Source organism: Salmo trutta, chromosome 17 (assembly GCF_901001165.1).
Source record: "Salmo trutta chromosome 17, fSalTru1.1, whole genome shotgun sequence".
Taxonomy (NCBI): Eukaryota; Metazoa; Chordata; class Actinopteri; order Salmoniformes; family Salmonidae; genus Salmo; species Salmo trutta.
Genome location: NC_042973.1, coordinates 4,162,496 through 4,187,181, shown reverse-complemented (window position 1 = coordinate 4,187,181; position 24,686 = coordinate 4,162,496). Strand labels below are relative to the sequence as shown.

Genomic DNA, 24,686 nt, shown 5'->3' with positions numbered 1-24,686 from the left:
GGTTGGCACAGTTAGAAAGAACAAGCCTGAGCTCCCCCCTGCACTCCTCACAACAAGGGGGACAGAGGCCCTCTCATCAAACTTTGCCTTCACCCCCACCACCACTCTAGTTTCTTACCTCCCAAAGAGGAACAAGAATGTGGTCCTCTCGAGCACACTGCACAAAACGGTGATCGTGAGGACAGGAAGCAAGCCATCATCCTGGACTACAACCACAACAAAGGAGGCATGGACAACCTGGATTGGAACTTACAGCTGCAGGAGGATGACTGCCCGTTGGCCCCTGGTCATCTTCCATAACATCATTGATGTGTCCTCATACAATACTTCATGATAATGAACAAGATCAACCCTACATGGATGCCTGATAAGTGGAACAAGAGGGTGTTCCTGGTGCAGCTGGGAAAGGCACTTGTAATCCCACACATTCAAAGAAGGGCACGCCTCCCCCGCACAGCAGCCTCTGCAGCGCTTGTGAAAGCTGTTCAGGGGGATGAATCTTGTCCTGATCCACCTGAGGCTGCAGCTGGGGCAGGCATGTTGTAATAAAAACGAGTGGTGTCCACTGATTTAAATGCAGTCTTTCTGCATTGTGAAGAGGGGTAACCCAGATATTCACAAAGTTTGTGATGAATGACAGGTTGTTTCTTCTCGCAAAATAGATTTGGGGTTTAAAATTCAATTAAGCTGCTTTATTTTAGGGGTTTAGTGAAGGAAGGTCATTTTTTTTTACCCTTAGGACAACGGCAGTATATAGAATGTTAAGACTACAACAAGGGTTAAGAACAAATTCTTATTTACAATGACGGCCTACCCCGGCCAAACCCTAACCCGGATGACGCTGACCCAGTTGTGCGCCACCCTATGGGACTCCCAATTACGTCCGGTTGTGATACAGCCTGGAATCGAACCAGGGTCTGTAGTGACACATCTAGCACTGAGATGCAGTGCCTTAGACCACTGCATCATTCGGGAGCCCAGAAACCACTAGCACTTTCATTACTACCATCAGTCCAATTCCAATCGCTGTGTGTGTGCCCGACTGTGTCTTTCTTTCAGTCCCCTCTCTAAATCCACTACAGGGTTTCCCAAACTCAGCCCTGGGGCCCTCCTAGGGTGCACGTTTCGTTTTTTTTTACACTTTTGATGATGAGTTGGTCATTTTAATCAGCTGTGTAGGGCTAGGGCCTAGGACCGAGTTTGGGAAACCCTGCACTACAACACTATTCACTACTACCATCAGTCCCATTCCTATTGCTGTGTGTGTGTGTGTGGCTGTCTGTCTTGAGTGTGGAATAAAGAATGTTCTGTACATCTGTCTCCTACTAATACTGGTCACTACCAATGTTCTGAAAGAGGACAGTTATACCTATATATATTAAACCTTCTGATAGAGGACAGTTATAGCTATATATTAAACCTTCTAACAGAGGACAGTTATACCTATGTATTAAACCTTCTAACAGAGGACAGTTATAACTATATATTAAACCTTCTAACAGAATAATAAACTCATCAAAAAAAGAAGCGTCCCTTTATCAGGACCCTGTCTTTCAAAGATAATTCTTAAAAATCAAAATAATTTCACAGATCTTCATTGTCAAGGGTTTAAGCCCTTTTTCCCATGCTTGTTCAATGAACCATAAACAATTAATGAACATGCACCTGTGGAACGGTCGATAAGACACTAGCAGCTTACAGATGGTAGGCAATTAAGGTCACAGTTATGAAAACTTAGGACACTAAAGAGGCCTTTCTACTGACTCTGAAAAACACCAAAAGAAAGATGCCCAGGGTCCCTGCTCATCTTCGTGAACGTGCCTTAGGCATGCTGCAAGGAGGCATGAGGACTGCAGATGTGGCCAGGGCAATAAATTGCAATGTCCGTACTGTGAGAGGCCTAAGACAGAGCTACAGGAAGACATGATGGACAGCTGATCATCCTCGCAGTGGCAGACCACGTAACAACACCTGCACAGGATCGGTACATCCAAACATCACACCTGCGGGACAGGTACAGGATGGCTACAACAACTGTCCGAGTTACACCAGGAACACACAATCCCTCCATCAGTGCTCAGACTGTCCGCAATAGGCTGAGAGAGGCTGGACTGAGGGCTTGTAGGCCTGTTGTAAGGCAGGTCCTCACCAGACATCACCGGCAACTACATCGCCTATGGGCACAAACCCACCGTCGCTGGACCAGACAGGACTGGCAAAAAGTGCTCTTCACTGACGAGTCACGGTTTTGTCTCACCAGGGGTGATGGTCGGATTTGCGTTTATCGTCGAAGGAATGAGCGTTACAACGAGGCCTGTACTCTGGAGCGGGAACGATTTGGAGGTGGAGGGTCTATCATGGTCTGGGGCAGTGTGTCACAGCATCATCGGACTGAGCTTGTCATTGCAGGCAATCTGAGGGCTAGGGCCATTCCCCCCAGAAATGTCCGGGAACTTGCAGGTGCCTTGGTGGAAGAGTGGGGTAACATCTCACAGCAAGAACTGGCAAATCTGGTGCAGTCCATGAGGAGGAGATGTACTGTAGTACTTAATGCAGCTGGTGGCCACACCAGATACTGACTGTTACTTTTGATTTTGAGGACAGTTGAACCTATATATTAAGCCTAATAGAGGACAGTTATACCTATATATTAAACCTTCTACCAGAGGACAGTCGAACCTATATATTAAACCTTCTAACAGAGGACAGTTGAATATATTTATTAAACCTTCTAACAGAGGAGCTGGGACAGTTGCACCTGTATTTAACCAGCACCTCTATCAGTCACTCTTTTCCAATGTCTGCGTCTGAAAGTCACCCTATTTACAATATAGTGCATGTGCATTACTTCTGACCAGTATAGGGAATAGGGTGCCATTTCAGACAATAGGAATAGGGTGCCATTTCAAACACAGACAATATCTTTATTAGCTTCCTTGTCCATCTGGCTCACTTTACCAGAATATGTTTCCCTGTCCATCTGGCTCACTTTGCCAGAAGATGTTTCCCTGTCCATCTGGCTCACTTTGCCAGAAGATGTTTCCCTGTCCATCTGGCTCACTTTACCAGAAGATGGCAGCGGTGAGCTGTGGACCACCATGATCATGAAACGGGCAGGGTGCTCTTCCCAACTTCCTGGTGGGTGAAAACCTGAGGGGATCGGAGACAATGGCTCTGTCCAAATGGGCAGCCTATTCCCAGCGGCTCTGGTCAAAGGTTGTGCACTATATAGGGAAAAGAGTGCCATTTGAGACAAGACCAAGAGATTCAAACTCAGGACCCATAGCAGCCTAGTTACAGTTATTTAGCCTGACAACTCAGGACCCATAGCAGCCTAGTTACACAGTTATTTAGCCTGACAACTCAGGACCCATAGCAGCCTAGTTACACAGTTATTTAGCCTGACAACTCAGGACCCATAGCAGCATAGTTACACAGTTATTTAGCCTGGCAACTCAGGACCCATAGCAGCATAGTTACACAGTTATTTAGCCTGACAACTCAGGACCCATAGCAGCCTAGTTACACAGTTATTTAGCCTGACAACTCAGGACCCATAGCAGCCTAGTTACACAGCTATTTACCCTGAGAACAACTCAAACAAAACCAGGATATGAAGATGATTAATAGTCAATTGGAGAATCCTATAAGAAGGTATTCTCTTTGCATGTCCAAACAAAATTCCTTGTTCCACACAAATGGCTGTTTGAGAGGGTGTGGTGAATCAAGGTGTGGGCATACTGTTGTCATATAGGTTCATTCACTGTAAACACATGTACAACTCCGTATTCTAGCCCCAATGTAAACTTGCATCTTGTCTAATACTGTATGTCATTTAAAAACAGAATTCTTGGGTCCTCCCGAGTGGCGCAGCGGTCTAGGCACTGCAGTGCTTGAGGCGTCACTACAGATCCGGGTTTGATCCCGGGCTGTGTGACAGCTGGCCGCGACTGGGAGACCTATGAGGCGATGCACAATTTGCCCAGCGTCGTCTGGGTTAGGGGAGGGTTTGTCCAACCGGGATGTACTTGTCCCATTGCGCTCTAGCGAATCCTGTGCCGGGCGCATGCACGCTGACACGGTCGCCAGTTGTACAGTGTTTCCTCATCCGACACATTGGTGCGGCTGGCTTCCGGGTTAAGCGAGCAGTGGGTTGTGTTTCAGAGGATGCATGGCTCTCGACCTTCGCCTCTCACGAGTCCGTACGGGAGTTGCAGCGATGGGACAAGACTGTAACTACCAATTGGGTAAAACGTTAAAAAAAATATATACATTTCTAAGATTTCCTGAGTGTTCTCAAAAGGTTGTGTGACTCGTTAATGGCCGAAATGTCAGGATATTAATACTTAGATCAATACGGTAACAAGTTTTGTGAGCGAGATGTCTTTTCCTTCCTAAATTCCTATAAACTCCTCTTATTTAAGGCTGTGGTCTTCATACCCTCATGCTATTATTGTCCATGGTTTTAATTAATTCAACTAAACTCATGAACTAATAACAGAAAGAGAATACAGTACTTTAAATCCTGGTTGGACCACCAGGGAGAACTGTTGCTGTGTGTGTTAGCATAGGATACGTCCTCAAGGCCCCTCTGTAATCTTTATGTGACAGCTCCAAAGAGCTTCCTTTACTTTCTCAAGATAACATTCCCTTTTAGCCAGAGCAGGGGAGGAGAAGGGACAGCCAAAAGTGACATTTGTGGTTTGAACCAGGGAAACAGTGCACAAGCCATCTGTTGTCAACATTCAGCTGTCAACATTCAGCTGTCAACATTCTGCTGTCAACATTCTGCTGTGTTGATCATGTTCTTAAACAGATTTTTGAAGTAATTTTTCTTCTTGTTTGTCTTTTTATCCTCAGCCCAACATGTGGTTAATGCTCTTAAGCAGTAGTTACTGTACACACGTGAATAAGCTATACATACTGTATAGGACCGGTTTTGCAGACACTGAATAAGTCTAGTCCGGGACTAAAAAAAGCACATTCAAATGGAGACTTCTGAGTGTCTATGAAACCGGTCCATAGGACACGTTACCCAAGATACTTTAAAAAAAAAAGACAATATCATCAGTGAGAAACACGGGGAAGTCCCAAATGGCACCCTATTCCCTATATAGTACACTAAGATTGACTAGGGCCCTTTTGAAGTAGTGCACTATTTAGAGAACAGGGTGCCATTTGGGATGGGCCCCATTGTGTAATAAGGGAACTGAAATCTACAGTTGTTCCAGGGTAATTCGGCTGAACTGTTGATGTACAGTAATTACAGGGCCTGTCTTGGCATGGTGAGCTAAGGCACTATAATGACTTTTCACTAAGAGATCATGTGAAGAACCACTGTTGATTTAGCATGTGTTTTGTGTTTTAAGTTCAAATAAATATACAGTGCCAGTCAAAAGTTTTAACACACCTACTCATTTCAGGGTTTGTTTATTTTTTACTATTTTCTACATTGTAGAATAATAGTGAAGACATCAAAACAATGAAATAACACATATGGAATCATATAGTAACCAAAAAAAAAGTCTTAAACATGCCAAGACGCTGTCAAGACAAGAAGCTGTCAAGACAAAGGGTGGCTACTTTGAAGAATGTCTAAATATATTTGATGAAAGAGTAGGTGTCCAAACTTTTGACTAGTACCACACACACACAGACACACACAGAGACACACACACTATATATATATATCTCGACTCCCCTAGCTAACAAGGTAAGAATCTGTCGTTCTGCCCCTGAACAAGGCAGTAAACCCACTGTTCCCCGGCGTCGATTATGCCCGCCCCTCTCTGATTTCAGAGGGGTTGAGTTAAATGCGGAAGACACATGTCAGTTGTACAACTGACTAGGTATCCCCCTTTCCCTTTATGTACCAGATGTGTATTTGTATAGACTACACCTAATATAGAAGAGGAACTTGAATTTCACTCAATTATATTCTATTTCCTTTCATTCAAATAGCAATTCTGCATCCTGTTTACTACTTCAATTCAAAAATTCAACAATTGGAATTTAGAAAATAGCAAAAATCACAAAAAGTCGGTGTGTCCAAACTTTTGACCGGTACTGTATATATTTTGAAATTACATTCAGACCAAAAAAAGGTGTGGATCTTTCTCCACCCTCCCCTGATTCAGAATATACTATTTTAATCGTCATACTGTAGTTATAGACGAGAGAACTGAATATCCAATATAAAACTAGTTGTATACCTGCACGAACCATATACCTACTGGCTCTCAAAAAATATCCACTTTCCTGTGGATATTTTGTCTCTAATTTCGAGCAGCTGAAGGCCAAACCTCACAGACAATCAGGAGAGTAAATTCAAATGTAATTCTATTCAACATTCTGTCTTGTAAGGTACATTTACACGATTTTATACTCAAATGTTTTAGGCTATATACCAATGAATTGTGTATTACAGCCTGATTAATCAGACTACCGATAGAAGTTTCTGTGTAGTGATAATGTGGGTCAATGTATAACCAGGGTAGGTTAAATTGGGCTCCCTGGCGCAGTGGTCTAAGGCACTGCATCTCAGTCCCTGGTTCGAATCCAGGCTGTATCACATCCAGACGTGATAGGGAGTCCCATATGGTGGCGCACAATTGGCCCAGCGATGTCCGGGGTAGCCTGTCATTGTAAATAAGAATTTGTTCTGAACTGACGTGGCTAGTTAAGTAAAGGTTAAATATATATATATTTTTAAATCAGCCTATAACTCAAGGAATATGATTTTGGCATTGCCGTGACGGTGAACAAACCAATGCAATTCTACACTCGTGAATAGACATTCAATAATCCCTCCTTTTCGAAACGCCCTCAACCCGAGGGAGGAGGTAAGGAAGTAGCATTCTGGTGACAGAGAGAACCATAAACGGTGATGGAGGCGCAGGCGGATTAATGCCAGCGCCAGGCAGGCGGGTTGCTTGTGATTAACTGCTGCTGGGGACTGGGGTATGGAGATGTTGCGTCGCTCCTCAGTATTCGCGGCAGAAGTGATGGAAGTATTTGACCGATCCCCCACAGACAAGGAGCTGGTGTCGCAGGCGAAGGCGTTATGCAGGGATTTTATCCATTCCAGACTGAATAGGACCGGGATTGGGTGGTCGAAGCCCGAGCATCAGTTGTCGGCATCAGGTGGGACTCTTGGAGAGATCTCCTCTGTCCTCATGTGGTTAGGTAAGAACGCAGTTTGTGTATATTGGTGGGCTACTGTGTCTGTCTGAATGACAGGCTGCGTACCTATAAGGGCTGTACATCCTATTTTAGACCATTTTATAAAGCACTTGGTAATAGATTGTCTACAATGTCCAAATATTATAAACGGAACGATCGTTTTTAAACCAACAATGCATGTTATAGGATGTTCATCCATAAAATGATGATTTAATTCAAGGTTTATACACATATGTCCATTCAATAGAAAATTCCGTCAGAAAAACAATTGGCCAAACCACATGTCTTTCAAAAGTTAAGACGATTTACTGAGAATTTAAGCATGTTAATAATGGTAAGTCATCACAGGCGTGATCAAAAAGTGTTGTCGGACAAAACGGTACTAAACGGACAAGCTATATAGTAACTAATGGATGCAGATTCGTGAGTTAAAACATGAGTGAAAACATTGGCTTAAATATATCTATATTTACAAAGCTAACAGACTGAATTTCAATATCCACTTTCGGCGAAGACAATCTGTTCTTGTTTTCATCGTGTATTTCTGAGTCTTTCCCTGTTAAATCGCCATAGAAACGGCCCCCTCTCTCAAAGTAGATTGATCGCCAATATTGGCTTCATTGCCAAGGTTCTGGATGTGGAAAAAGATGAAAGCATCCATTTGATTTTGATTAATCCAAATATATTTTGACAACTACGTTTTGACATTAATTTCGTAACACTCTCTTGAAGTGAGTTTTTACTCCCAAGTCATTTCTCCGTCAATCCTCCATATTACGGAACCGAATACGGTACCGCTAGTTCTCTTGCTGGAAGGATGTATAGAAATGTACCATTTTTCCGTAAGGATTCTTTAAGAAGACATTTAAGAAAATACACTAAATTGCTAAACAGTGACACTCAAATTGCCTCCCGTTTGAATTTCCCAGAAACGTGTTGTTGATGTAATTAAAAACAATACTTTTTCTGCTATCTTTTTACAGCAACAAAAAAAATCACTAAATTACATGGGGGACTAAGAGGCTAATATTACATTTTGGTTGAAGGAGAAACAGAAAAAGAGACTATGATCTGTAATCTTAATTGTGTTTTATTCAAGGTGAGAAATGCAACATGTCCTCATTGGAAATGATGCAACACTGAAACCTAGCCACTCATCTCCTAGCAACAGGAGCTAGCTACACACGTTTTTAAGCTAACGTTATGTCCAGACAACATTGACACTCAATATATTTTTGTTCTCATATCTAAACCATATTCAAAATGGAATTTAAGCCAGATATTCTACATTATTGAAATTGTATCTGTTTCGTTAAATTACGTTGTAATGGCAGATGCTAACTAACTAGCCTGGCTCCCGGGTTCACGTCTCGTCCAAGAAGGACAGCTATGGCACAGCTATGCTAGTTGGCTAGCTAACTCATTGTACCTTGACAACATTGACCTTCATGTAATTAGTTGAACAAAATAAGTATGTTGACTTGCCTTGTTAAATAAAGGTTAAATAAAAAAAATATATATATTTTTTTAATCTCAGGCATATTCACAATTAAATTCACGGCAGATTAACTATCTAACAGACATGATCGGCTACAACCGTATTTTTTTTTTGGTGCATCAAACAAACCTCTCCACTGTAGCTAGCTACGTTAGCCAATCAAACCAATGCTACATACTGTATAATAGCATAATTGTCATGCCCTGACCTGAGAGAGCCGTTTTTATCTGTTTAGTTTGGTCAGGGTGTGATATGGGGTGGGCATTCTATGTATTTTGTTTCTATGTTTTGGCCAGGGGTGTTTTCCAATCAGAGGCAGCTGTCTATTGTTGTCTCTGATTGGGAACCATACTTAGGCAGCCCTTTTTCCCTCCTTGAGTTGTGGGATCTTGTTTTTGTGCAGCTGCCTTTGAGCAGCCCCAGAGCGTCACGGTTCTGTCTGTTTTACCTGTTTATTGTTTTGTTAGGTTTTCCTTCATTAAAGTATGTGGAATTACCGGCACGCTGCGCCTTGGCTTATTTACGACAGGGAGTTCGAGGACAGTGATCGTGACAATAATGCCGCGACAGTTTCATCAAACAGAAGTAGAATGTTACAGCTATGTCTATTCTTACCTTGATCATTGATATTAGCTACTCTTTGGCAATATCGCTAATATTATTTGGTGTCCCATCACAAAATTATTTATATAAGTGTTCATGCAATGTTGTTCTGCACGAAGATGGCTGTTGACTGATGTTGCAGCATCTTAGCATGATTTATCTTGACTTTCTGGCAGTTGTGTAATCAATTCCAGGCATAAGTAATATAGTTCGTTGCGTAGGGCCCACAGATGCTAGGGGGCCCAGACCCAAAACATTTTATTAAGAATTTTTTTAGGAACTCAGTGGGGTGTCAATTTACTGTTGGGAGTAATTATTGTTGGGAGTAATTTCAAAATGTGTGCGTCATTAGTTTTCCTCTTGTTATGTCAGTCGCTGACAGTCACTCAATTAGCCATGTCAGCTAACGATTGTTTGATTGGTAGTTACTGTAGTCTAGCCATGTCACGTTGTATAATTACATTTAAAAAAAAAATTGGGGTGGTCCCGTGTGGCTCAGTTGGTAGAGCATGGTGTTTGCAACGCCAGGATTGTGGGTTCGATTCCCACGGGGGGCCAGTACAAAAAAAAAAAATATATATATATATATATGAAATGTATGCATTGACTACTGTAAGTCGCTCTGGATAAGAGCATCTGCTAAATGACTAAAATGTAAAAAATATAAATGTATAATAATAGGAGACAGGCACAGGAATACAAAATACTTTAAAAAGAAAATTCTCTACCCAAAATAGTGTACGTCATGAACATGACTGGGATGAAGCCCAAAACAAACACGTGTATATATAACACAGGGCTGTAAACCAAACAAAGAGCGAGGTATAAACCTCTAATAAATACATGGGACGAGACCTGTAATAACAAGCACACTAACACAGTAACAAGCAAGCCGATACAGCAGAGCACAGGTACTCACAAAACCAACGGACATGGAACAATAATCAGCAAAGAGAATGGGGAACAGAGGGCACATATACAGTTGACGTCAGAAGTTTACATACCCTTAGGTTGGAGTCATTAAAACTTGTTTTTCAACTACTCCACAAATTTCTTGTTAATAAACTATATTTTTGGCAAGTCGGTTAGGACATCTACTTTGTGCATGACACAAGTCATTTTTCCAACAATTGTTTACATACACTAAGTTGACTGTGCCTTTAAACAGCTTGGAAAATTCCAGAAAATGATGTCATGGCTTTAGAAGCTTCTGATAGGCTAATAGACATAATTTGAGTCAATTGGAGGTGTACCTGTATTTCAAGGCCTACGTTCAAACTCAGTGCCTCTTTGCTTGACATCATGGGAAAATCAAAAAGAAATCAGCCAAGCCAAAAAATTGTAGACCTCCACAAGTCTGGTTCATCTTTGGGAGCAATTTCCAAATGCCTGAAGGTACCACGTTCAAACAATAGTACAAACAATGGTACGCAAGTATAAACACCATGGGACCATGCAGCCGTCATACCGCTCAGGAAGGAGACGCATTCTGTCTTCTAGAGGTGAATGTACTTTGGTGTGAAAAGCGCAAATCAATCCCAGAACAACAGCAAAGGACCTTGTGAAGATGCTGGAGAAACAGGTAGAAAGTATCTATATCCACAGTAAAACGAGTCCTATATCGACATAACTTGAAAGGTCGCTCAGCAAGGAAGAAGCCACTGCTCCAAAACCGACATAAAAAGTTTGCAACTGCACATGGGGACAAAGATCGTACTTTTTGGAGAAATGTCCTCTGGTCTGATGAAACAAAAATATACCTGTTTGGCCATAATGACCATCGTTATGTTTGGAGGAAAAAGGGGGAGGCTTGCAAGCCGAAGAACACCATCCCAACCGTGAAGCACGGGGGTGGCAGCATCATGTGGTGGGGGTGCTTTGCTGCAGGAGGGACTAGTGCGCTTCACAAAATAGATGGCGTCATGAGGAATGAAAATTATGTGGATATATTGAAGCAACATCTCAAGACATCAGTCAGGAAATTAAAGCTTGGTCGCAAATGGGTCTTCCAAATGGACAATGGCCCCAAGCATACTTCCAAAGTTGTGGCAAAATGGCTTAAGGACAACAACGTCAAGGTATTGGAGTGGCCATCACAAAGCCCTGACCTCAAACCTATAGAAAATCTGGGGGCAGAACTGAAAAAGCGTGTGCGAGCAAGGAGGCCTACAAACCTGTCTCAGTTACACCAGCTCTATCAAGAGGAATGGGACAGAATTCACCCAAATTATTGTGGGAAGCTTGTGGAAGGCTACCTGAAACATTTGACCCAAGTTAAACAATTTAAAGCCAATGCTACCAAATACTAATTGAGTGTATGTAAACTTCTGACCCACTGGGAATGTGATGAAAGAAATAAAAGCTGAAATAAATCATTCCCTCTACTATTATTCTGACATTTCACATTCTTAAAATAAGGTGGTGATCCTAACTGACCTAAGACAGGGAATTTTTACTAGGATTAAATGTCAGGAATTGTGAAAAAACTGAGTTTAAATGTATTTGGCTGAGGTGTATGTAAATTTCCGACTACAACTGTATACACATACTAATCGGGGGTAATGGGAACCAGGTGTGCGTAATGAGACAAGACAGTCCGGGGTTGGTGGTAATGAATCCAGTTCAGTGACGCCTAGAAGGCCGGTGACGTAGACCTCCGGAGCTGGTGAACGGAATGAGCAGCAGTACTGTGGGGGATTCGTGACAAGCCAGCTATCTAAACTCGTAGTAATCATGACCGAATACCAACTGGGCATGCAGGGCATGTGCCCAGGGGCTCTTGCATCGAGTCTGTTGATCTGCTAATCTTCATCGTGATACTCCAGCCCTCAGTGTCGGGGGCATGATTGGTGTCACACTTCTTCCCCGGCCCCAGCTAACACACCTGATTTAAACAAATTGCACTCCGACGACTAGAGTCGTCCTAGAGATTCACCTGGAAAAACATATATATATATATATATATATATATATGTTTTTCCAGGTGAATCTCTAGGACGACTCTAGAGATATATATTATAGTGTCACAAGACTTGTTTGCAAACTGTAGCAACACTAAAACTTAATTTTTTTAAATCAAGCAAATCTCTCATATCTAACCTACATGCTTGTGGTCGACAAAGAAAGCGAATAGGTTTAGGTAACAAACATTGACTGAATTATAGTTAATGTGTTCACAGAGTTTAATGATGTCTACATGCAGTAGCCAGGGAGAGGTGAGGTGGGGAATGCGATTAGTCTAGATAGAACAGTATTTCTGTTTTTGCCCCTAGCACTACATAGCTGATCCAAATGATCAACATCATCAAGTGTTAAAATGATTTGAATCAAAAACAGTATCTCTTCCTCGACTGACCCGGTCCCACACTGTTCTGTACTTGTACTCCTCAGTCTTTCCTTGATCGTTCTTCAGTGAGACGAGGTGGTGGCGCGGGGGGTGCCCTCGGTCTCATTTATCCGAGGCAGGCCTCTCCAGAGGAACACTGAGGGGGGGGGGGGGGGGATAGATGGGAAGGAGAGAAAATTGACATGGTCTTATCAGTAAGGTATGCTATCAGTAAGGTATGCTATTCAATGACTACAGCTTAGCATTCAACACTATAGTGCCCTCAAAGCTCATCAATAAACTAAGGACCCTGGGACTAATCACCTCCCTTGTCAACTGGATCCTGGACTTCCTGACGGGCCGCCCCCAGGTGGTAAGGGTAAGTAACAACACATCCGCCACGCTGATCCTCAACACAGGGGCCCCTCAGGGGTGCGTGCTCAGTCCCCTCCTGTAGTCCCTGTTCACTCATGACTGCACGGCCAGGCACGACTCCAACCCCATGATGAAGTTTGCTGACGACACAACCGTGGTAGGCCTGATCACCGACAATGACGAGACAGCCTATAGGGAGGAGGTCAGAGACCTGGCCATGTGGTGCCAGGACAACAACCTCTCCCTCAATGTGATCAAGACAAAGGAGATGATTGTGGACTTCAGGAAAAAGAGGACCGAGCACGCCCTCATTCTCGTCGACGGGGCTGCAGTGGAGCAGGTTGAGGGATTCAAGTTCCTTGGTGTCCACATCACCAACAAACTCACATGGTCCAAGCACACCAAGACCGTTGTGAAGAGGGCACGACAAAACCTATTCCCCCTCAGGAGACTGAAAAGATTTGGCATGGGTCCTCAGATCTTCAAAAGGTTCAACAGCTGCACCATCGGGAGCATCCTAGACAATCTGGACCCTCTCTTTCTAAAATTATCCGCCGCCATTGTTGCAACCGCTATTACCAGTATGTTCAACCTCTCTTGCGTATCGTCCGAGATCCCTAAAGATTGGAAAGCTGCCGTGGTCATCCCCCTCTTCAAAGGGGGTGACACTCTAGATCCAAACTGTTACAGACCTATATCCATCCTGCCCTGCCTTTCTAAAGTCTTTGAAAGCCAAGTTAATAAACAGATCACTGACCATTTCGATTCCCACCGTACCTTCTCCGCTGTGCAATCCGGTTTCCGAGCTGGCCACAGGTGCATCTCAGCCACGCTCAAGGTACTAAACGATATCATAACCGCCATCGACAAAAGATTGTACTGTGCAGCCGTCTTCATTGACCTGGCCAAGGCTTTCGACTCTGTCAATCACCGTATTCTTATCGGCAGACTCAACAGTCTTGGTTTCTCAAATGACTGCCTCGCCTGGTTCACCAACTACTTCTCAGACAGAGTTCAGTGTGTCAAATCGGAGGGCCTGTTGTCCGGACCTCTGGCAGTCTCTATGGTGGTACCACAAGGTTCAATTCTTGGGCCGACTCTTTTCTCTGTATATATCAACGATGTTGCTCTTGCTGCGGGTGATTCCCTGATCCACCTCTACGCAGATGACACCATTCTGTATACATCTGCCGCTTCTTTGGACATTGTGTTAACTAACCTCCATACGAGCTTCAATGCCATACAACACTCCTTCCGTGGCCTCCAACTGCTCTTAAAACGCTAGTAAAACTAAATGCATGCTTTTCAACCGTTCGCTGCCCGCACCCGCCTGCCCGACTAGCATCACTACTCTGGACGGTTCTGACTTAGAATATGTGGACAACTACAAATACCTAGGTGTCTGGCTAGACTGTAAACTCCTTCCAGACTCATATTAAACATCTCCAATCCAAAATTAAATCTAGAATCATCTTTCTATTTCGCAACAAAGCCTCCTTCACTCAAGCCTCCAAACTTACCCAAGTAAAACTGACTATCCTAGGGATCCTCGACTTTGGCGATGTCATTTACAAAATAGCCTCCAACACTCTACTCAGCAGACTGGATGCAGTCTATCGCAGTGCCATCCGTTTTGTCACCAAAGCCCCTTATACCACCCACTATGCTCTAGTCGGCTGGCCCTCGCTACATATTCGTCGCCAGACCCACTGGCTCCTGGTCATCTATAAGTCTTTGCTAGGTAAAGCTCCGCCTTATCTCAGCTCACTGGTCACCATAACAACACCCACCCGTAGCACGCGCTCCAGCAGGTATATCTCACTGGTCATCCCCAAAGCTAACACCTCCTTTGGCCACCTTTCCTTCCAGTTCTTTGCTGCCAATGACTGGAACGAATTGCAAAAATTGCTGAAGCTGGAGTCTTATATTTCCCTCACTAACTTTAAACATCAGCTATCTGAGCAGCTAACCGATCGCTGCAGCTCTACATAGCCCATCTGTAAATAGCCATCCAATCTACCGACCTATATCCCCATATTGTTTTTATTCACTTTCTGCTCTTTTGCACCCAGTATTTCTACTTGCACATCATCATCTGCACATCTATCACTCCAGTGTAAATTTGCTAAATTGTAATTACTTGACCTATTTATTGTCTTACCTCCTCACGCCATTTGCACACACTGTATATAGACTTTTTTTTTCTATTGTGTTATTTACATGTTTATTCCATGTGTAACTCTGTGTTGTTGTTTGTGTCGCACTGCTTTGCTTTATCTTGGCCAGGTCGCAGTTGTAAATGAGAACTTGTTCTCAACTAGCCTACATGGTTAAATAAAGGTGAAATAAAAAATGTATTAAAAAAATAAATCCTGACGGGTTCTATCACTGCCTGGTATGGCAACTGCTTTGCCTCTGACCGAAAGGCACTACAGAGGGTAGTGCGAACGGCCCAGTGCATCACTGGGGCCAAGCTTCCTACCATTCAGGACCTCTATACCAGGCGGTGTCAGAGGAAGGCCCTAAAAATTGTCAAATACTCCAGCCACCCTAGTCATAGACTGTTCTCTCTGCTACCGCACGGCAAGTGGTACCGGAGCGCCAAGTCTAGGTACATGAGGCTTCTAAACAACTTCTACCCCCAAGCCATAAGACTCCTGAACACCTAATCAAATGGCTACCCAGACTATTTGCAAACCTACTCAGGCTTTTATAAAGCTAGACAGCTTCAGTTAGCTTCAAAGTCAAGCTTCATCCGTTCTACGACGGTGGATATTGCTCGCCCGACCGCTTGCAGCTAACTCCAGCAGGCTTGTAACTGCGTGTGCATGTCACACATGGCTAGTCGAATGCAAAACTCTTCATTGAGACAATGCTGAAACATCAATCCATGGGTGAGTCAGAACTCTTTATTGAAACAATGCTGAAATATCAATCCACGGTCAAGTCAGCACCACATTTTAATTTGTGATGAAATCAAAATGAAAGGAAAGTGATCTTTGGTGTGCTTATGGGGTGGCAGGTAGCCTAGTGGTTAGAGCATTGGGCCAATAACCGAAAGGTTGCTAGATCGAGTCCCCGAGCTGACAATGTAAAAATGTGTCGTTCTGCCCCTGAACAAGGCAATTAACCCACTGTTCCAACGCTGTCATTGTAAATAAGAATTTGTTCTTAACTGACTTGCCAAGTTAAATAACAATGATCAACGCACAACCACATTTACCCACTCCTATCTGTTGAACAGCATGTTGTGTTCTGGCTATAGACATACAGTATTATCCATAGAAGGGGTTTGAACCTCCTAACCCTGGCAATTTGACTGTTAATCTCATGAGTACACTAGCAATGGCTGCCTGTCTTAACTTGAATGGGAACAGCCATCTATGGATTATACAGTGTATTCAGACCCCTTGACTTTTTCCACATTTTTTAATACATTACAGTCTTATTATAAAATGTGTTAACAAATCTGTTTTCTCATCAATCTATACACATTACCCCATAATGACATCACAATCCCCCATAATGACATCACATTACCCCATAATGACATCACAATACCCCATAATGACAAAGCAAAAACAAGTTTTTAGACATTTTTTGAAATTTATGAAAAATGCAAAATGGAAATATTACATTTACATAAAGTTTTCAGACCCTTTACCCAGTACTTTGTTGATGCACCTTTGGCAGCGATTACAGACCCGAGTCTTCTTGGGTGTGACTCCACAAGCTTGGCAAACCTGTATTTGAGGAGTTTCTCCCATTCTTTTCTGAATGCTTGGCATTCAGGCTAAAGAGTTCAATCTTGCTTTCTTCAGACCAGAGAATCTTGTTTCTCATGGTCTGAGTCCTTTAGGTGCCTTTGGCAAACTCCAAGCGAGCTATCATGTGCCTTTTACTGAGGAGTGGCTTCCATCTGGCCATTCTACCATAAAGGCTTGATTGGTGGAGTGCTGCAGAGATGGTTGTCCTTCTGTAAGGTTCTCCCATCACCACAGAGGAGCTCTGGAGCTCTGTCAGAGTAACCATCAGGTTCTTGGTCACCTCCCTGACCAAGGCCCTTCTCCTTCGATTGCTCAGTTTGGCTCGGCAGCCAGCTCTAGGAAGAGTCTTGGTGGTTCCAAACTTCTTCCACTTAAGAATGATGGAGGCCACTGTGTTGTTAGGGACTTTTAATGCTACAGAAATGTTTTGGTACCCTTCCCCAGATCTGTGCCTCGTCACAATCCTGTCTCTGAGCTCTACAGACAATTCCTTCGACCTCATGGCTTGGTTTTTGCTCTGCCATGCACTGTCAACTGTGGGACCTTATATAGACAGGTGTGTGTCTTTACAAATCATGTCTAATCAATTTAATTTACCAAAGGTGGACTCCAATCAAGTTGTGGAAACATCTCAAGGATGATCAATGGAAACAGGATGCACCTGAGCTAAATTTCGAGTCTCATAGCAAAGAATACTTACTTACTCTGAATACTTATGTAAATAAGGTTTGTCATTATGGGGTATTGTGATGTCATAATGGGGTATTGTGATGTCATAATGGGGTATTGTGTGTAGATTGATGAGGGAAAACATTTATTTAATCCATTTTAGAATACGGCTGTAATGTAACAAAATGTGGAAAAAGTCAAGGGGTCTGAATACTTTCCGAATACACTGTATGTCTATGGTTGGATGCGGCTGTCAGTTTGCCTTTATGCACATTTCAAAAAACAATCACGCGACAAACGTATAGTTTGGAAACCAAATGCTGTCCTTACTAAATGTTTTATGTGATATGTATTTTTACAGAAAAAACTTTTTTACACACACACAAAAACCTTTGATTAATAAAATATTTCATCAGTCGTCTTCCACAAATGAAGGGGAAGATGACACAATCTTTGCGAGACAGATTGAATCTGATTTCATTGGTCCTCAACTCGCAGCTCAGTCACTTCATTCAGGATAAATGGAGTCATCCCTGAGTTAGCCTGCCCTGGGGCAGGTTAGTTCTGAAGGATTCATTTGCCATTGAAATTTACCTGGCTAAAAGGTGAGCCACTTTCATGTCACCGGTTATCCCGAGTTGACCAAAGTTACCGCGCTAACTCATTATACCTGATTGGTAGTATAGGGCTCAGGACAAAGCCCTCTCTCTTGTCGTATTCTCTGTCCCACCACTACAGCACTGTGCTCCCAGTTCACACCCAACAAGCTGATCGCTGTGTCTGTGAATGCATCCATCCACACAACCAGAGACATAACTGTAAATGAACCATATACTAACACTATATACAAACAATTAACAAACCAATCAGTAATGAGGAATTGTAGATATACAGTGAGGAGAACAAGTATTTGATACACTGCCGATTTTGCAGGTTTTCCTACTTACAAAGCATGTACAGGTCTGTCATTTTTTTATCATAGGTACACTTCAACTGTGAGAGACGGAATCTAAAACAAAAATCTAGAAAATCACATTGTATGATTTTTAAGTAATTCAACACCGGTACAATTTTCCAATCTCCGATGACGATGTCCTGAAGTTACTTCTTCTTCTTGTGGCTTTCCGGCAGACTAGGTGCTTTGTTGCGTATTGCTGCTTTCGCAGGTCGGAATGCGGATTGCACATTTTTGGTAAAAAATAATAATAAATTGCACCACCTTAAATTTTAAAATTACACCACCATTTATTCCTGCACATATACACACTCTCCCCCAAAAGACAACACATGGTACACACATTTTGTAGAGATGGTCTTAGAATCAAATGTAGTGTACTGTGACCAAGACATCTACTTTTCTCTGCACTTACAATATGAAAATATAATTTGTAATTTATGTAGCCTACAAAACCATATCAGCAATTCCTTTAAATTCTTTCTTGACTCTTGATTGGCTTTTTACAGGCCTTCAGTACATCCTACTTTGGCCCTAAACGATCCTACACCAGGCTGTCGGCCTGAGAGGATGGAATCCCTTCTCTCAAGACTTGCTGTAGATCTTCTGCACTGAAATCTCTCACCTCCAACACATTTCACTGCACTTGTCTGGTGTATGTGACAATAAAACCCTGGTGGGGATGACGCCACGAAATCCACCTTCTTTACAATCGATGTATCAGTATTCCTCAACTGTGGAGCGACATTCTGAACCAGCTGCGGTTCATTCACTGCCATATCTTCCTCAGCTCAACTTGCTCCTTCAACTATTTCACGCACATCTCTGTAGGAGAGCTGTTGAACATCTCGGATCCTTGCAACTTCAAACTCCTTTACCCTAGTAGCTCCAGGAATTCGGTGATTTCCACCACAATTGCTACACCGTGCATCATAAGATTCTTGAACTACATGTTGATTCCATTGACACACACTTGAGACATAATTTTTGGCACTGTAACGGTGTATTTTACGAAGGCTCTTACGTATCCAATCTTTACATGTGTAGGCAGATACTCTTCATCAAACATCAGTAAAAAACCGACGGGCTTTCTTCCTTCTGTCCATCCACTACATGGTACGGGAAACCGTGCTTCCACCACGCCTGGAATCTTCTTCTTAAGACTTGAAACCTCAATGTCCAGCGATACTCCTGATATCACACCTTTTTAATTGGTGCCCTGCTCTGAAAATTAATGCTCTCCACTTCAGATGTCGCCAATTTATGGAGCAACAAAGCTTTGTCCTTCTGCTCTTCCGAGGCGCGTAAAATCAGAGCAAAACCACTCCTGGTAAGTCTGACTGACTCTACCTTTCCTAATGCATCCTCTATATCTTTTGACCTCAAATGAATCTCCTCAAGTATACATCATTATTAACAAATCGCACTCCAACAAGAAACCAAAGATAATCTACAATGTGCGTTATTTTTGCTCTATTTTTCATTGCCACGGTCTTCCACTCGCCCAGCTTGCTCAACGCACCGTCAGAATCAACCAGCGCTTCTAATTCCATCATGATTCCGTCAATCTGTTACTTCTCCAACCTTCTCTCCATATCCTCCATCGCCTCATCCTCGCTACCCGCCGGCATTCCCGCTTTCAAAATAGCGGTTTGAACCAGTCCAACAGCTTGTTAAACAGGGCTCTTGACCCACCTGCCATCCTAATGTTACAGTATGTTATTCAGTTGCCTATGCAAAACCTCTCCCGGTCTTCTTCTTCTTGGTAAGGAATTATGGCGGCCACAAACAAGCATTAGAGGTGCATGCCTTCAACTACTGTACTGGTGTGTAATCAATCTGTAACGGCTGTCTGAAGAAGTAGACCAAGGCGCAGCGTGTTGAGTGCTCATATTTAATTTTAATCGAGACACTTTGAACAAAACAAGAAAATGACAGCCAAACAGTTCTGTCAGGTATAACCAAACACTAAACAGAAAACAACTACCCACAAACCCCAAAGGAAAACAGGCTGCCTAAGTATGACTCCCAATCAGCGACAACGATGTACAGCTGTCCCTGATTGAGAGCCATACCAGGCCAAAACAAAGAAATACAAAGCATAGAAAAAGGACATAGAATGCCCACCCAAATCACACCCTGACCAAACCTAAATAGAGACAATAAAAAGGCTCTCTCAGGTCAGGGCGTGACACAATCACAGTTTACAGACTAAATGAATAAAGAAACCAACATTAAGAAAAACAAAACCCTTCTACCTAATCCTGTACTACTAAGGTTAAAAAGAGTCCTTCCAACAAACCTTCCCCGATACCCAAAATCCCTTATCAGAAACCATCACTCCTGTGTTCCAATGGCACGTTGTGTTAGCTAATCCTGGTTTATCATTTTAAAAGGCTAATTGATCATTATAAAACCTTTTTGCAATTATGTTAGCACAGCTGAAAACTGGTGTTCTGATTAAAGAAGCAATAAAACTGGCCTTCTTTAGACTAGTTGAGTATCTGGAGCATCAGCATTTGTGGGTTCGATTACAGGCTCAAAATGGCCAGAAACAAAGAACTTTCTTCTGAAACTCGTCAGTCTATTCTTGTTCTGAGAAATGAAGGCTATTCCATGCGAGAAATTGCCAAGAAACTGAAGATCTCGTACAACGCTGTGTACTACTCCCTTCAGAGAACAGCGCAAACTGTCTCTTTTGTTACTTGTCATGCTGTGCGTTTTTTTGTTGTTGTGGATCCCAGGAAGAGTAGCTGCTTCTTCTGCAAGACCGAATAAACAGCTAAATGGCATTGTTCGGCCTGACACGGTATTCAGAAAATGCATTCTGGGGTGAAGTTACGTATTGTGGTGTATTCCTTTTATGAAAATGTATGCACAATTAAATCATTATACAGTATAAACAAGTTATTTAATTGTAAGACTTTTTTACAGTTTATCTAATGTCTGTAGTTTAGACTAGAGCTGTACCATTTTGAAAACCAAAATAAGTTACCGTTTACAGCCATGTTGTTTAATGCAATTCCAAATAGTTATAATGCACAGTAATAACGTTTGGTGGCAGAACTTGTGTTATTATCAGATCTTCCGGGGAAAAAACCCTGGAAATCAATACAAAAAAAAGATGTTTAAGTGAAATATTAGCTTTTGTCTGAAGCCAAAAAAGACCTTCTCTCAAACAGCCTAATACATTAGAAAAGGTTTAGCCCATTAATGTACTTTGTAAAGTAAACATATTTGTTTCCAACGTAAGACATAATCCCATTCCACTCATAATGTCTTTACATGAAGAAAAAAAACAAGTTTACATTAATGGGGTAAACCTACTCTACAAGTATGTATTAGGCTGTTGAATCCTAAAATCAACCCATCCGATGTGAGTACATCTGCTGTTGGTGTACAGCAGATCAGTAAAGGTACAGTAATGTAGCAGTAGTGAAGCTCCTGATGTTGAAATACCTTTTTAGTGAATAGGACAAATTAGATTTAGATTTTTCTGTCTTTTCCCGGCTTCATAAAAAAAAAGCGAATATTTCACTTTAATAGGCTCTGTTTATAGATCCAGCTATTTTACAGGCTTTCTACAGGCTAGTAGCCAAGCCTACGTGGTCAGATTAACTTGGTGTTGGAATTTGGCTCTCTGCTCTACTTTTGACCAGAACCCCTGGATCAGGTGCACCTGACCTGCTGCAGATAATAGCAGAAATTATACCAGTGTAAAGGAAGATAACTTACTGAAAGATTTGGTGCCTGAACTAGTACCTAGTGAACAGAGAACAGGGAAGTCACTAGCGTGGTTCAACATCTGTTTGTACGGTCTTGTCAACTTCATATGGTTGACGAATGACCATAGGAGTGGTCTATACAAAGAGATCCTGTTAAAATAGTATTCCTAATTCTAGTGAGCTGAGCACAAACACACCTCGGACCAGACTGGGAAACCAAACCACCTAACTGGCTCACTACTAGAGGTCTTCACGGGTATCAAACAAGTTGGACCCGTTCTGAAATGGACCTGGGGCTTTCATACCCGGACCTGATATGCATACAAATATTTTTTTTAAATAGAGACCCATTCCGAACGGACCCGAGGACAACTCGACCCATTATTATTTGACCATGCTGGTCATCTATGAACATTTGAACATCTTGGCCATGTTCTGTTATAATCTCCACCCGGCACAGCCAGAAGAGGACTGACCACCCCTCACAGCCTGTTTCCTCTCTAGGTTTCTTCCTAGGTTCCTGCCTTTCTAGGGAGTTTTTCCTAGCCACCCCTCAGAGCCTGGTTCCTCTCTAGGTTTCTTCCTAGGTTTTGGCCTTTCTAGGGAGTTTTTCCTAGCCACCGTGCTTCTACACCTGCATTGCTTGCTGTTTGGGGTTTTAGGCTGGGTTTCTGTACAGCACTTTGAGATATCAGCTGATGTAAGAAGGGCTATATAAATACATTTGATTGATTGAACCCGTTCCATATAGACCTGGTCTGATCCGATTGTGTACTTTATTAGCCAAAGATTATAATGCTGGAGAGGAGGGAGAGAGAGGCAAAAGTGACCAAGCCGACTTGCGCTATAGTAGACTAGTAGCTGTCATAGCTAGGTTATTTATCATCAAAATATGATTACGTAGTACCTATCTTCACTGCATCAACACGAGAGAAGCTAGTCAAGCTAGCTAACGTTATGTTTGGAGAATATGCGCTTTATCTTTCCTACAATTACACACAACAACAACTCCATTCAGAATATAAAGTAGCCTACCTGTTGGCTTTTGGTCATTGTAGCCTATCCTTCTCCTTGAGCTTGTGACTGTAGCCTGGTGCCCCTTTGATCATTTATGATTGGCCAACAACAACAAGCGCCACGCTCCACTCTTGTGAAAAGCAAAGAGCAGCAGCATAAATTCTAACATTTCTCTCTCTCTCTCTACTGCAACAGTCTCGTTCGGATCTGTACGGGTCCTTCCGGACAAGTCAGTTAAAATTACACATACCCGAAACCTGCGACAATCCTTTCCGATCTGACCCAGACTGATCTGACATTATTTAGAGTTCTGGATCCGGACCTGCTCGGGTCTCGGTTATTCAGGTACAGATGGATCCGTTGTTGTTCCCTAGGTGATGAGTTGGAGTTCCTGATTGGCTCACTACCTGTTCTGTTGTTCCCTAGGTGATGAGTTATATTACCTGATTGGCTCACTACCTGTTCTGTTGTTCCCTAGGTGATCAGTTGGAGTACCTGATTGGCTAAGTACCTGTTATGTTGTTCCCTAGATGATGAGTTGGACTTCCTGATTGGCTCACTTCCTGTTCTGTTGTTCCCTAGGTGATGAGTTGGAGAGTTCCTGATTGGCTCACTACCTGTTCTGTTGTTCCCTAGGTGATGAGTTGGAGTTCCTGCGGCCCAACATCTACCGTAACGTAGCTCGTCAGCTGAACATCACCGTAGCGTCTGAGAGTGTGGTGTCTGATGCCTTCCTGGCTGTGGCTGCAGAGATCTTCTCCACCGGTAGGTCAATAACTATTCACTACCACACCAGTAAGACTATACCTTTCTGACAACAAGCCTGGGGCAAACAAACAATTGCTCATTTTACATGACCTGTGTTGACTCGGATGTGATCTTTTCAGCAGCATGTTTCCATCTACTATCTACAATATGGTGGATTCATAACCAGGCCAGCTCAACTTGATTTGGCTTGGCTTAGTTCGGCGTAGTACTGTAACATATATTATAATGTATGGACGACACTACTCTGATTATAATGTATCTGGGTTGTAACATGATGCCAGTGGCAATGTTGGTACAGAGTTCTTGTATTGTGGCAAATATTAGCACAAGTATTCAAGTATTCATGAAAAAGAGAAGTAAGGAAGCACAGAGGATGTTGGGGGCCTTTTAGCTGTGTGCTTTGTTTAGAAAAGGAGGAACTAGTGGATTCATTATCAATCAAACACAATGAAGATATTTCAACTTCGGGAGCACTTTGCTTGACTCACTTCAAGGAAGACCAGCTCTCAGTGTGGTGTGTTACATTTATTTTACCAGTCTTTAAAACGATTTACTGACAGGGTGCTAAAGCATAGTTCTGTGGGAGAAGGGAGAAATAGACCACTTCTGATATTTCTGTACACATTCAGTCTTTTTCTGTCTTTAAGTTTAGATTAAAAGCTCATAGAGCTTCAGGGGATTTTACAACGTAAACACACTCTGAGCAACCTGGAGCCTGTAGACAAATTCAGACTCAGCCATGAGCCTGTAGAGGAGAGATTGAGACTCAGCCATGAGCCTGTAGAGGAGAGATTGAGACTCA

General features: G+C 42.6%; 1 protein-coding gene across 1 annotated transcript in view; it reads left to right on the top strand.

Annotated features, from left to right (window-relative positions):
• The first annotated feature begins 6,853 nt into the window (after positions 1–6,853).
• LOC115151470 (bcl-2-related ovarian killer protein homolog A) overlaps positions 6,854–24,686 on the top strand; it is a 30,886-nt gene continuing 13,053 nt past the window's right edge. Inside the window, exons 1-2 of the mRNA XM_029695435.1 lie at positions 6,854–7,185; positions 23,753–23,881. Coding sequence (XP_029551295.1) covers positions 6,963–7,185; positions 23,753–23,881 — 352 coding nt within the window. The 5' untranslated portion in view covers positions 6,854–6,962. The remainder of the gene's footprint in view (positions 7,186–23,752; positions 23,882–24,686) is intronic.